The sequence below is a fragment of the Dermacentor albipictus genome, chromosome 4, assembly GCF_038994185.2.
Source record: "Dermacentor albipictus isolate Rhodes 1998 colony chromosome 4, USDA_Dalb.pri_finalv2, whole genome shotgun sequence".
NCBI lineage: Eukaryota > Metazoa > Arthropoda > Arachnida > Ixodida > Ixodidae > Dermacentor > Dermacentor albipictus.
The window spans coordinates 176,439,441-176,453,445 of record NC_091824.1 but is presented as its reverse complement, the minus strand read 5'-3'; the positions used below and the strand labels follow the sequence as shown (position 1 = coordinate 176,453,445).

The 14,005-nt window shown below is 46.3% G+C and overlaps 1 protein-coding gene and 1 long non-coding RNA gene across 3 annotated transcripts in view; one reads left to right on the top strand and one right to left on the bottom strand.

The window, feature by feature from the left end:
• The window catches only part of nsl1 (non-specific lethal 1), a 180,142-nt gene that overhangs the window by 109,298 nt on the left and 56,839 nt on the right, over positions 1–14,005 (top strand). For both annotated transcript variants that reach the window (XM_065440443.1, XM_065440442.1), the window contains exon 3: positions 13,354–13,441. In XM_065440443.1, coding sequence (XP_065296515.1) covers positions 13,354–13,441 — 88 coding nt within the window. The remainder of the gene's footprint in view (positions 1–13,353; positions 13,442–14,005) is intronic.
• LOC135908620 (uncharacterized) lies at positions 2,254–7,237 on the bottom strand. Its single transcript, XR_010566373.2, has 4 exons — positions 6,280–7,237; positions 5,082–5,116; positions 4,058–4,132; positions 2,254–3,993 (listed from the first exon to the last, which is right to left on the bottom strand). It is a non-coding gene; the product is annotated as an uncharacterized lncRNA (long non-coding RNA).

Genomic DNA, 14,005 nt, shown 5'->3' with positions numbered 1-14,005 from the left:
AGTAGTCCGTTGTCGAATGGCTAGTGCATCGGGCTGCCATGCTGACGGAATGTGGTCGGTTCGAAACCAACCGTTGGACCAACTTGCGTCACCGAGTCTGTAACAATGTGTGCACATATGTGCCGCTCTCCAACGAACCTTTTTCGCGCCGACACCGGCCACTCTCGATGCGGGACTACCACCACCAGGCGGGAACCGGTGTTCGGTGAAACTCTTTTGCACCGACTCGGAGCACTGGGTGTGTGCCGCTCGGTCTGTGTAATCTCTTTGATGCCAACTTCGGTGACTGGCTATGTGCCAGTAGCTGTGTGCCGCTCTACAGTGACGAACACATCCTTTAAATTACTTCGATGCTGGGTGGAAGCGAACCCACGTCGCAAAGATTCTGCAGATGCGCTGGGTATGTGCCGCACTTACTGAATCATTTTTCGTGCCAAGGTGCGCCATGAATGCACACAGCATATGCCGCTCTTCAGTGAACATCTTGGCAACTTAGGTCACTGAGCAAAACTACTCGTCTTCCGCGCATAAAATAAATAATTTGCTGTTTAACAAGTAGTTAAAACAATGCATTTATCGAATCCATTTTAAACCTTGGGCGAGACAGGGAAGATATGCAAAATGCTTCATTCATCGTTTAAATGAATACACGGATGCTTGCCTCTCGGTTTTGAGTAGCATTATATTGATGTTTTTTTTTTTTAGTTTTGAGTGTTTGCAAGCTTATTTTCAAAAATGTGATAGGCTTTTTTTTCTCGTTTTTTTTTTTCTCACGCCTGCAATCTCGGGAGTGCGTTCCGTGCTCCGCCACGGAGCCCAGCGAAGTGACATCGTCACGCGATCCTTCGTTGCCGAACGAGCCTTGCGTCGCCACAGTGTCTACACCGAGGAGCCTGTTGTGCCATTACCACAAGTCCGGATTCCGAATCTGCAAGATGCAGAATTTATCCTGCGAGCGCCCAAATTCTCCCTTGACAAGTCAAGATGCTGAGCCGTCAGGCAGCGGTGTCCTGCGGAGAAGCATCGGCGGGCAGCATGTTCAAACGTGTCAGCAAGTGCCAGACAGCCCGGCGCCGCACCTCCTTTTGCCTGGAGGTCACCGCGCGCGCGAACTTTGAACCGTGTGGCCAGCGCGGTCGCTGGTTGGACCTCTCGGACGACCATCGTGTGCTGACTTTGTATTGGGCCGTTTGAGTGACAATGGTTCTCGGGGAGTATAAAGCCACGAGGCGGTCGCTTCGAAAACAGGATCCGCCGACCCACCGGGAGCACAGTGCCGCTCTCGACTGGGGTGAGATGTGTCAAGCTGGAACCGCATGGCGCGTTTTTCGCGAGCGAAAAACGCGACGGGCGGCAAACGCCCGCGTTGGCGCCGACGCGCGAGCACCCGTACGAAAAAAAGGAGCGGCGCGTTCGCGCCGCGTTTTCCGGGTTGCCAGACAACATAACTCTCAACGACATGTAGTGTCTCTGTTACCGCATATATAATATGCCCTTAAACTTACAGAACACTACAATAAAAATAATCTGAGTGTAATTAGACAGCGACATTTCTTTCCGAAGTGTACTTCTCAAGCTTAATTTCAAGCAGCAATATTGTGTGCGAAACTGCAACTGTGTACCCTCTGCATGCTGAGATGCCGCTGCTTGTTTACAACTTCACATATACAAAGGAGGGTCGGCTGCTTACTACCGAGCAGAAGAGGCGATTGCTACTATTAAGGGGGATGCTCATACTGAAGCAAGAAAAAATGCGGGTCAGGAGGTACATGTGGGTGCGGCCTGCGTGGTTGAGAAAAGAGCGAGCACCATACACTGGTAATATTATTAGCAAATTGTCTTGCCAGTATTGGCGATGAGACGCGACGCTTCTCCACTTTAGCTATTAGGGCCTCGTTGAAGGTTGCTTTGTTCATTTTAGGTGAACACGATGCGCGAACGAAATCACGGTAGCACGTTTTCCTTGACGCGCGCGCCAGTTCTGCCGAGAAACAAAAAAATTCCGCCAAGGAGGTTCCGTCGAGATGCGCAGAGACCAGGGCCATCTGGTGGCAAAAAAAGAACCAAAATGTCATGTGACCAAATGCCACGTGACTTACCTGAACTCTGATTGGTGGACGCGCGCGCGCCACGCGTTTTTTTCCATAGAGTTACTATACTGACTCTAGAGGACAAGCTACCCATAGGGCCCATGCATTAAAATCGGGAACCTCAAGAGCGCCGCCATGTTGCTACGCGCCGAGGTTGCCAGCTCCTGAGACGCTTGCTAGACTTGGTGACAGTAGTCAGTTTTAATCCGGCAACAGTAGCAGCGTAGCAGCATGGCGTCTCGCTTGAAGAGTTGTGCTGTGTGCGTGCAGCCGTTTGTTTGGGCTTCATAAGCCGGTTCTTTATTCTATGTTGCGGGATGGTGTGGGTGTGGTCCATGTTGGCCGTAGAGCTGGCAGTTATGCAACCGAGGGATGATCCTGTTCAAGCTTCTGGCGGTATGCGGTTTTCAGCGGTCACGCCTGTTGCAGGAGTGTCACTCGACGACGTTACGAGCTCGAAGCTGTGGTCAGACTCCTCGTTGGCGTTCCGTAATTATCTTCGCACGGGCGCGGTATGTTGCAAAAGCCGCTTTCGCGATCTATCGTCGTGACGATAGATCGGGTTTTTTATTATTATAAGTAATGATCCAGCTGTAGGGCACATGTAACCGACAAACGGAAGTCTCAGGAGAGCACCTGAGATGGTAGTAGAGCAGGCGGCGCAGGAACTCCAGGGCACCCGAGGGACAGTGGGGGGATCAAAGCTCGAAGCAGAACGGTACGTAGGTTGGGGCCGCCGAGGCAGGTGTGTGCCAGGGAGTGTTCGCACGGACAGCTCCCCTGGCACGCGCAGCCGTGCCTCGCAAGGTCGAGATACATTAAAGGCACCTGCGCCCATGGTCTTTCTTTTGCCTCGGCGCAGTGAGCACGATTAACGAGAATAATGTGGAGGGCATCCGGTGCAGTCGCGAATGCATCATGACAAATGTAGCTCGCGTCGCCTGGCGTCTGTAGTAATATCAGAGTTGGTTGTATGAACTTTATGCATAATACGTTTTGTTACGGTACCTCAACGGAATGGGTCTAGAGGACGGTGTTGGTACATTTTTTCGTACCGCCCTAATCCTATACCCCCACTACAAACACACACATACCCCCTTTTTTTTATGTATACATACAATTCCTTGCCATGACGGATCATAGCCTCCTTTATTTTTGAAAAATAGAGGAGGCTATGGACCGATTGACCAGTTCAAGTTGTCAACTTGTCAGTAACTGTCGTAGGAATCACTGTAATAAACATAATTCCACGATCGGATTGTTTACTTTCATTTTTTGTTGTAACACTGAGGACTACATAGAACTTTATTTTGTATATGTGAGAGAAGTACGTGGGTATCACGAGCTTAAGCCAATGTGCGATACACAGACAAAGCAGCTGCTACAACATGAACTGCATTGAGGGCCACACAACACATACGTAATTAAAGGTGCAAAATATAGGGGGAAGCTTCAAAATACGCTCTGTAGCACTGCAAAGTATAACATATATTGTATGTGTACAATAAATGTTCAAAAATACAATGCATCAATGTACCATTTGCCTTCAAGTTTATTATGAAGTTCAAGTTTACTGAAGTTTATTATGAGCATATGTACAACAGGGATCAACTAACACACCTGCAGTCGAGGTGTGCTGGCTGCCTCAGTGTAAGAAAAAGAAATTGGGTAAATGTCGACACCAGTGCCACTGCTTCTTGCCTCTGACCTGCACGTGCCTCTGCGGCATCTTTGTGCACAAGTGTGCTGGCGTGGTGAGGCGTAGGAGTCATCCGAGAGAAAGAGTATTGTTTACATGGAGGAGTGGCTGTTGACATTGCCTGTCACTTTCCCTCAAATGTTTCCTTGGCGACTAGGGTGACACACCCGCAGTCAAGGTGGCTGTTCGAGGTGTGCTGGCTGCCTAAACGAAATAAAAAGAAATTAGATGAATGTCGATACCAGTGCTATTGCTTATTGCCTCTTACCTGCATTTGCCTCCACGGCCTCTTGGTTTGCGGAGTCTGTATGAGGGAGCTGCTGTGGCTAGGCGTAGGCATTGTCTAAGCAAAAAGAAAAGGCCATTTAAATGGGGAATTATGGAAATAAATGCAGTTATGTCTGCTTCTTGCACTCTTCTTGCCTAAAAGTTTTCAAACATAGTGTCCAGAACACACCAGCACTTTGACTGCTTCTGCTTTTTACCTGCAGGTGTTGTTGCGAGATCCTTAGTATGGCTGCGTGCAGCATTGTAACACTTGGTGGAGGCATTTGAAGTGGTAGCCAAAAATATAAAGAATCATCCTTGTCTGCACGAATGCTTTCAATTTCTAAATGCAGTGGTAACTATCACTATTGGTGCAAGGCCCCCCCACATCTATGCGGCAAGTGCCATAGCTCGAAACTGAATTGTTCCTTTATGTTTCACAAGGCATCTGATATGTCCACATTAGATGTGATGTGTTTGTTTTTATTTATCCCACTGTGGAGAGAGCATCATTAAATGGCTGAAGTACTATAGCGCCAAACAGACGACACAAGAAGAGACACGGACGAGCGCTTATGTCCGTGTCTCTTCTTCTTGTGTCGTCTGTTTGGCGCTATAGTACATCAGTAATATGCACCAACTAGCCCAACAAAAAGTTCTGCTGAAATATCATTAAATGTTTTGTTTATTTTTGCGTGTCTTGTTTTTTGGTTTATTTCTGAATTTATCATGATGCTAAAGTGACTTATGTAATGGCAATCAGCTTTTGTTTTGCAGAAAAACAATGCATTTCCTGACCCATTGTTTGACATCCCCTCACTCGCATAATTTTGCAGAGTATTCTACCTATATTGACTTGCTTGACCTCCACTAAAGGGTCTTGCATTTTTAAATACGACTCTTTCCTTAAAATCATTCGACACTTCTCATAATTTCTGTACCTTGGGCTTCTGATACTCTGCATTCACTATTTTTGCTTGTTTCTGACTAGAAATGTCTTCTTTAATTTAGAGCTTAAATTTTACCTTTGGAACACACGGAAGGGCTTGCCATTGCATATCTGCATAAAAGGGAAACATGTTTCATTAAACATTTGCAAAATCCCATTGAAGATTGATGAATGCAGCTTGCAGTGTGATATGACTGAATGAGCCATAAAAGTAACTCATCTCACTTGGTAAATGAAAGCACATATTAGTGTGATGCACAAGATACGTTACACTAACGTGGTGGGTTCTCTTGCTTATAAAGCAAAATAATCGGTGCGCGCGAGAAAAAAATTATTTTTGCATAACCCTTGTACACACTGACTTAAGGAAAATGAGCTGGAGCTGTCCACATGATGTACTTATTTTACCTGCGAGTATGGTCAACAAAAATGTGTCCCAGCTGCTTAGTGGTATTCCGGATTATGTCAGTATTGCATATGTGCCTGTTGTCGAAAATAATTGAATTTTGAAAGTGCTCGCAGGGATCTGATGTGCATATCTGCAGTTTATGGGTACATGTAAAAGACTCAGCATCAAGTGCAAGTGAACGGTCCCACAGGCCCGGAGTCGATCATGCAAATAGATTCGCTGCACAAATTTGTGACCAGAAAAGATATGCCACATGAAATGGCATGCAAGGAAGTGTTGAAAATATTGCACAGTTAATAAAACGCCTAAGCTATTAATATGTGGCTTGATGCACTCGTTATGCAAAACGGAGGTGAGGCGTGCAGACAGGAAACAAGAGAGTATTTACAAGCAAACAACACGCGCGCCGCCCACTTCTCTACTCTTGTGTCCTGTCTGCACGCCTCACCTCTGTTTTGCATAATGAATCCTTACGAACTAGCTCAGCTTTCTGTCGTTCTAAGCGTTCTAAGTCTCGATGCACTCTATTTCGTCCGCATTAGGCACTCGCCACTTGATTACTTCGTGGCACAGAAATACTCGGTCATCAGGCTGTTTTTCTGCTGTGGCCTTTGTAGAAGCATGATTGTTCAAAGTGCAACAATTAAACAGATTCTTTGAGTTGCTTGTGGCTTCGCCAGTACAATTCCGGTGCGCTGGTCCGCCTGTCCAGCAATTTCCTACTGAAGGGAAACCTGCAAATAAAAACACCGCTCCGCATGCAGAAAAATGCTCTACTGTGACGCTTCTCGAACGATTGTGATGTACCACAAGAGCTGCCTACTCGCGTGATATTCTCAACTAGGAGATAAATTCGTTTACTTACATGTGAAGGTATATGCCAGACCACTTCGGGGCTTCGGTGGCACATAAGGCACGAGTGTGTCATAGCGTCCGATGTCGACGCGCGATCGCATGTCAAACGAAACTACTACGCATCCAAAAAACAGATTCGAAACCGAAATTCGCGTCATCTTTTATTGCATGAATGCGTACATCGTGATTTACATAAGTCACGGACTTAGCGATCGCTTTCTGTAAACTTAATATTAACGTACCACCTTCATAAAGCCATCAGGTATGCGTTTTTAGGTGACAAAGCATAAGGTGACCTGTACTTGTTCTCAGCTCTTTCAATAGTAATTGCGCTGGCCACATTGACCAGTAGCAACAGGGCGGCGCCCTAGAGGTTCCCACTTTTCCGGCCCAGCTTTTCCTCTAGAGTTGTTCTACTAACTCTATGTTTTTTTCTACTCCGAGCAGCAGCACGCGGCGGCGCGATTTCGTGATGGACCCTGCTGGGCACGCGTCAAAATGACGCGCGCGTCCCACCACCCGCGCGTCAATCGCGCCTGAAATCGCGCCATGCGGTTCCGCCTTTAGAAGACGTGCGTTTTTGCTCTCATAATATGGGGATTTATGAAAGCAGTGGCCGTAGTTTATAATGGCCCATTCTTGATTATTCTCGCCCTACGTCATTAGCTCGGACGTCGCTGCGACGAATAAGAACAGAAAGTGAAATGAAAACATTACAAAACGAGGGTCCAGTTCGCTCCCTGCAGCGGTTCAGTTCCTCCGTATCAATCTGAGAAGTCGCAACTTCCACGTCTGCGCCGTCCAGGTTTGGCTGCGCTGAATTTGTTGCGGCGGTCGCTGGCTCTCTTTGGAGCACGTTTCGTGTTCAAAGATCACTAAGCGCCCGCTTTAACGGCGACGGTGCCGCCATATGATGGCTGGACCGCGAGGAGCCTGGCGCCGCCCGTTGAATGGCGGGGAGCAATAAATGGCGGGAGCAAAAGCGCGCGTGCTGAGCCATCGTCAGGTTCCGTTGGAGGTCATGAGAAAGCGGAGGCGGCCGAGAGCTACGCTGTTCCGCCGAGCGGACGGCACCCCCGTTACTTTCTTGCCCTCCCCCCCTCTGTCTCTAGTCTACTCTTTTCGCACTCTCCCGCCGTCTGCTCGGGCATGTGTGTGCATGCTGTGTTGTGGTGGGCATTTGGCGCAGAATTGTTTATTTTCGCCACAGCGGGATAGCAAACGCTCCTGTGGGGCGCACATGTTCAGTGCGCCACGAGGGCTCACCCAACCCTTCTCCGCACTCTTTCCCCAACCATTCCTATTGAGAAGGCACGCCATGGGGCGTGTTCAGATAAGGGCAGCCATGGGGGTCCCGACCCCCGAGAACCTGACATACATCGCAACCGAGTTTATTTTTCACCGCACGCCGCTGTTCCAGCATGAAAAAGAAATCTTAACAGAGACGAGGTTTAAAATACCGCCTACGCAATAGCACGGTGTTCCGACTTGGAGAAAGTGTTAAACAGTTTATACAATTTTCTGTGCCTTCGCACTTCGTATACCTGATTAACGAAGCTTTGTTTATCTGAAAGCAATCAAGTCAATGTTTTGTAAAGTGAATGACACCAGAAATAGCCAAACTAACTTTTGTACAGAAGGCTGTAAAATAGGCAATACTTTAGCACGTTAATGTGTCTTATAATGGAGTTTCTCTCGGGATATTTATGTGCATGCATTGCTGCATGCCAAACGTGCAGCAAAGTGATAGTCGTTTTTATGTACCATTCTTTCTAATTACGGGAGCAAAGTTCAAGACATGGTGACACGTCAGAAGCTTGGGTGTCACGTGGAAATTAAGAAATCAAAAACAATCATCTCTGATTTTGATCAAATTTCCCCCATATTATATCCTTTCATTGGTTATCTGTTATATGCAAAAACATGTTGCATCATATTGTTCCTTGTTCAAAAGAAAGCAATGAACAGTGATGTGCAGGCTGCGATATTGGACACCCCATGCTGTCACTTCTATAGAATGTCGCGCCACGTAAGTGTCAGGTTTTATGATGGCCTTTGTTTTTTTTTTTATAGTAAGCAACCTGCAGCACTACAGGAGGAACACAGGTGTCCTTCTATTTAAAAAAAATGCGAAGGCTAACTACCTCCATCACCCTTGCTCAGTTTGTGACATATTGCGACTTCAACTTCCTACTGCGGTGACTGTATTGCAATGGGAACGAAAGCAAAACGCTCCAGTACTTAGATTTTAGGTTTCGGTGCATGATGAAAGAGGGCAGGTGGTAAAAATTGACCCTGAGCTCTCCATGATGGCATTTGAGTGGGGCGCACGTAGCTGAGCCCAGGCAGAGTTCATGTATAGCAGTTGTTCTGTGGTGCTACTGTGACTTGTTTATGCTTGCCTTTCTTTAAAGGCTTATGGCATACAGCTACATGTTTTGTGGATACATGCATGGTTGGGTTAAGTTTCAGTGCAGTAATAAGAGGGGCAGGGGAATCACAATCTTCTGCATGCATGTTATCAACTCATTGTCAAGTGTTTGACGAAAAATCAGCTGGAGAGGAAACATGCTGATGCAAAAAATGTACTCTCACCAAGGATAAAAGAAATAAAAATAATAACATGAGGCTTCGGGCCCTATACAGGTTCGTTGATCACAATGGAGATGCAAGCATAGGCACATGACTATGTGTGAGGTGGCGCAGCATGCAGCTGTATATCTCAGGAAGATTAACCCCTGTCCAGTTTGTCGTTGGTTCAGTTGATTGAATGTAATATGATTCTAAAAGCAAACGGGCAGATAAATGTTTCTCCGTTGCGATGATAGCTGCTGAGTCCCAGTCAATGCAGTGTCCGGTTAGTTTGTGATGTTCTGCCAAGGGGTTCGCCACTGTCTGGCTCTTGGCGACATCATTTTTGTGCTGCTAATTCAGCTAAGCCCCGCCGTGACACGGGGAAAGAATATACTGTGGAAAAGAGTGAGGCCCTTGCAAGGATATTCAAAGGCTATGGTGTTCAAATTGCCCATGTGCCTTTCCGAAAACTTGGCTAACAACTGGTTCTTGCAAAAGACCCTTTGGAGTGCACAGACTACCCGGGAGTTATCCACAAGATACCGTGCGAGGAGTGTGACGTGTTGTGCATCGGCGAGCTCGGAAATTTTTAACGGCATTTGAAGCAACACAAATAGGATTCACCAAGGTCCACACAGCTGCAAATGCCTTGGCAGAACATCGCAAACTAACTGTACACTGCATTGACTGGGACTTGGTAGCAATCATTGCAACCAAGGAAGATTTACCTGCCCGTTTGCTTTTAGAATTGTACTACAATAGATCAATTGACCCAACAAACAACAGGACGAGTGGTAATCCTCCCGAGAGATACACCCGACGCATAAATAGCCAGGCACCCCTGCTTGCATCTCCATTGGGATCAAGAGACCTGTGTACGGGGCCCGAAATGTCATTATTTTTTAATCTCTTTTATCTTTGGTGAGTGTAAGTTTTTTGCCTCAGTATGTTATCATCTTGCAACTCATGAGTTCATTCACGCAATGAAGCACCAATGAAGCCATCTCCTTTCTGCGTTTTACCCATGCAGAATGGTGCATTAGTGGCCTATTAGCTGTGAGAAATTGGAGCAGTGCCTTTTCGTGACTGATGTCACGACCAGGACGCCGTTCACTTTGATCGACACCTAAAAGCGGTGGTTCTAGAAGGTGTTGCTCCAGCTCGTTCACTTTGTGAATGCTAGGAGTACATGAAAGTTTCCTGAACTATGTTTTGGCGGATTTCTACTGTCAAGCCTGAAGTGCAGTTTGAGTTTTCTCAAAGGCGTGCGACTCAAGAAAAGTTGAGGCTTAAATATGGAAGCTATGTAGAGTAAAGGGGCCTACTGCTCTTGCAATGCAGGTGTGTGCCCTGTATGTCGATAAATTTAGTTGAAAAATAATGTGTTAAAAATGTGTACAATGGGGCCATACTTCGCTGTCAAGATTCCCTGTATTACTTATAGCGTACACCGCATTTTACACAGAACAGCAACCTTGCATTTGGTGTGAACACTGTACATGCATGCATATATAAGACGGATACTTCCTGCAAACTTCCTTTTGTGCTTCTACAGTGAAAGCTCGTTAATTCAAACTTCAATAATTCGAATTTATGGATAATTCGAATTGTACGATTTGGTCCGGCCAAGCTCCTCAGAAGTCTATGTATAAAAAAGTCCGTTAATTCGAACGCGAGAAGGTTCCCTCATGGATAATTCGAACTACGCTCGCCTGGCACACGGCCAGAGAAATGCGCCTACTGCCTACACACAAGGCTACATCGCCTCCGGAATGGAGAAAACGGCGAGAGAAGGCAAAATCGGAAAAAATCTAACCGCGCGGGGTCAGGCAGAAGACAGCGGCAGCGGCCACCTCTCCGTTCTACGTAACCTCTGAAACTTCTTGTCCGTTGCGAATCTCGGAGGCTTTGCAAATCTTGCGCAGCTGCTATTGTTGTGCGGAGATGGCGCGGCAAGCACTAAAACACAGCGAATCAAGTGTGTTGCAGCTGCACTTGCAATCAAGAACCAACGAATCGGGGCCTTTGCCACCTTCACATGTTCAGCGTCTTTGTCTCGGCAGTCTTCATCGGTTGTGTACGTCTGTTTTCAGCTTAGGAGGTATCGGCCGTCGCGATTCATTGTGATGGTGTTAAGCCTCGGCTAACGTTCGTTTCGGTGGACATCGGTGGTGTGGCACAGTCGGACCCAGAGCTTCGACTTGAAGATGGCGTATGCCCGCGGCACACGCCATCACTTTCTGACATGCCCTACTGCTTCCAAATCGCAGTGCTTTCCTTCACTTTCGTTAGTTCTAACTTTCGTTAATTCGAACTGAAGCGGCTTCCCCTTGCGGTTCGAATTAACGAGCTTTTACTGTATTGGTCTGATATTTGTTCTAGTAAAATGTAGGCACTATAATAATACGCAAAAAGAAGAGCTAAGCATACCTTTTCTAATGATAACTTGTTACAACAGTCACAATTGTCCGCAACAGCCACTCGCAAAAGCGTTATTCAGGGCGTGTCTTATATAGTATATGTTTCATGAGCAATTGGCACCAGCGGAATCTCGATTTGTGTTTGTTCAGTACTCATGCTACTGCCTGAAGTTTCAGTCGAGAAATGCAAAAATTAGGTGTTTTACCATGTACTCATGGTGGTGGCAAAGCAAGTTATAGCAGGCTAAAGTCAAGGTAAACATTGTGTAGTAAGAACTTATTACACGCCTCTTGCACCGCAGCAAATATTTCTTTGGTCTCTTAGTCAGATGTTTGATCCTATCTTTAACATTTAGGTTTTAACTATCTACCTAAACTGCCACTCCAGAGTCTAAAAAAGTTTGAAACATGGTGGATGAAGCTCATTTGGCCAGCAGTGTAAGCGTTGCCTTTAAATGGCCCCTCACCAGGTCTGGCCATCTTGAGCTGACAAGCGTAGAGAATACATTGCGCGCCATCGAACGTGTCTGCAAAGGATTACATCGCTATGCGCCGCAGAAAGGTCTGAAATGTCAAACCGAACGCCGTTTTCCCTTCTCCTCGCGGGGCCGCTGCGCTCCAAGCCGGTGCGGTGTCATACTCTCGTCCCTGCGCCTACGTACTCGGGCCCGCAGTGTGACATCGCTCATGGTGACACATGAATTCGAAAATTATTCAAGACAACATCTGTTATCTGTGCGATCTGTTGCTTGAATTGACGAATTAAGTTTGGAGAAACAATAAAACACACAAACGGAATGTCTGCATGTTTTTCTGTTTTACTTCGCACCAAAGCAAGAGAGGTGTACTTCCGCTTCGTCTGCTTGTTCCCACGGTTGTGCGGTCTCGTGCGCACGTACCAAAACTCTGCCATTTTCTACCGTGTCCGCGCACGTGATCATGCTCTGCAATCCGCTTGTTCTGCCTCAGTATTTGTGTAGCTCTGAATTATACCACTAGTCAGGTTTCCTTGTGCATAGCGCGCAAAATCGTGCCTGCACGAACGAGACAACAGCTCACACGCGACGCCGGCAGTGGAAATGCGTAAATAAAAGGAAGGTGGGCCCTGTGGCGTATGTGTTACGCGATCCTCAAGGTCCTGTATGGGAGAGCGCAGGGAAGGAATTTCGCTTGCAGAAGCCAGGTGGGGCGAGTGGAGAGAGTGTCTTGCTTGGCAGTGGAGCCCACCTGCTGAAATCATGGGTTCGCGGCGCTGAAATATTTCTATCTCGGCTATTAATGAGCCGATTTAAAAAATGTTTGTGGCAGAACGCTCCCTAGAGGACACGTAACAACTTCCAGTGTATAGCCAAAATTTTTTATGGAGCCTGGTGAGGGGCCCTTTAAGAAACAGATTGTTGAGCCGTTTTTATAAATTTTAACACATAAACAATCGAAAAGGTTATTTGAAAGTACCATCAGAAATGTACTAGCGTACAAAGCTAGAGCGAACAAACGGAAACACTGAACTCTAGCAGCATCTCGCAGACACAAGCTCTGACCGTGATGTCACACGAATGGTGCGTGAAACGCCCCTGTAGGCTGCACTGGAGGCTAGTAGGCCATTCTAGCAAATTGCCACCTCAGTGCAGCCACGATCGTTGTGCACAAACACCTCTTCAGAAGCACTAGCAAGGCGTTGTACGTGCAGCACACACATGCACAAGGCACAAGAAATGATGCGCACACAGCACTGTGTGTTGTTCTTTCTTGTGCACTGTATGTAGAAGATCTTGCATCTGTGGCCTTCCATACGTGCTTGTAAAGGCCTACAGTGCGTGTGTTCTTCAAGGCTCGGTGTACAAATTATACACTTTAGTGTCTCCAAGTAAAAAAACCGAGGAGGTACTGCTAACTGTCACTGTGTTTTGTCCCTGCCTGCTTCTGTGAGCATCAATGCTGGCAGTCTCGGGTTAGCTTACACTGCTTGTGTGATTTGCGGGCCACAGTGAGAACTGGAACCACTGAGTTCCACAGATTGGCATCATTTTGATGGAACTGATGAATGGTCCACCTAACTGGCTTCTTTTACTTTCTGGCTCTGTTTACAGACATACCCCTGAAGCTGCACTTCGAAATGCTGCTACGGACTGGAGAGCTTCAAAAGCTTGCCCTGAAAGCATCTGCAACATTAAGGAAGTATGTGTGGATCTCTGAATAAAAAAAAAATCTTTTAGGATGAACAGAAAGGATCTTGTTAGAAATCTAGTTTTGTGAAAGGGTCGCCGAACTGTACAGCTTGTCATAAAATATCTACAGAGTTCACTTTCAAGGCAGTTCACTGTACATAGCTCCTGTTTCCTTGTAAATGTAACAAAACAACTTGATTAAACTACCAGACTTGCGAAGTTTAATATTTGCATAAACCACAGCTAAGATTAGGTAAAAATACTAAAAATTGTTTTATTACTCAAGATGTCGAGTGTTCATAAAAAAATTCACTGTTCTCCAGACACAAGTAGAGTGATCTGCACCACAGAAAAACTGAAATATTAGTTAAGATTATTCGTAATATATTCAAGGAACGGTTTTCAAAGTTTTTCTGCCATTTATATAATTGTTCTATGGAGTGGGTATCAGTGCTGTGGGTGGGCTTTAAACGACTACAAAAAATAGGGCTCAGCAAATTTCATTGACTATTTTGATTTCATATTAAAATCAGCTTTCGCCCTAAACAGAAGACACAATTTAAAAGTGAAAATT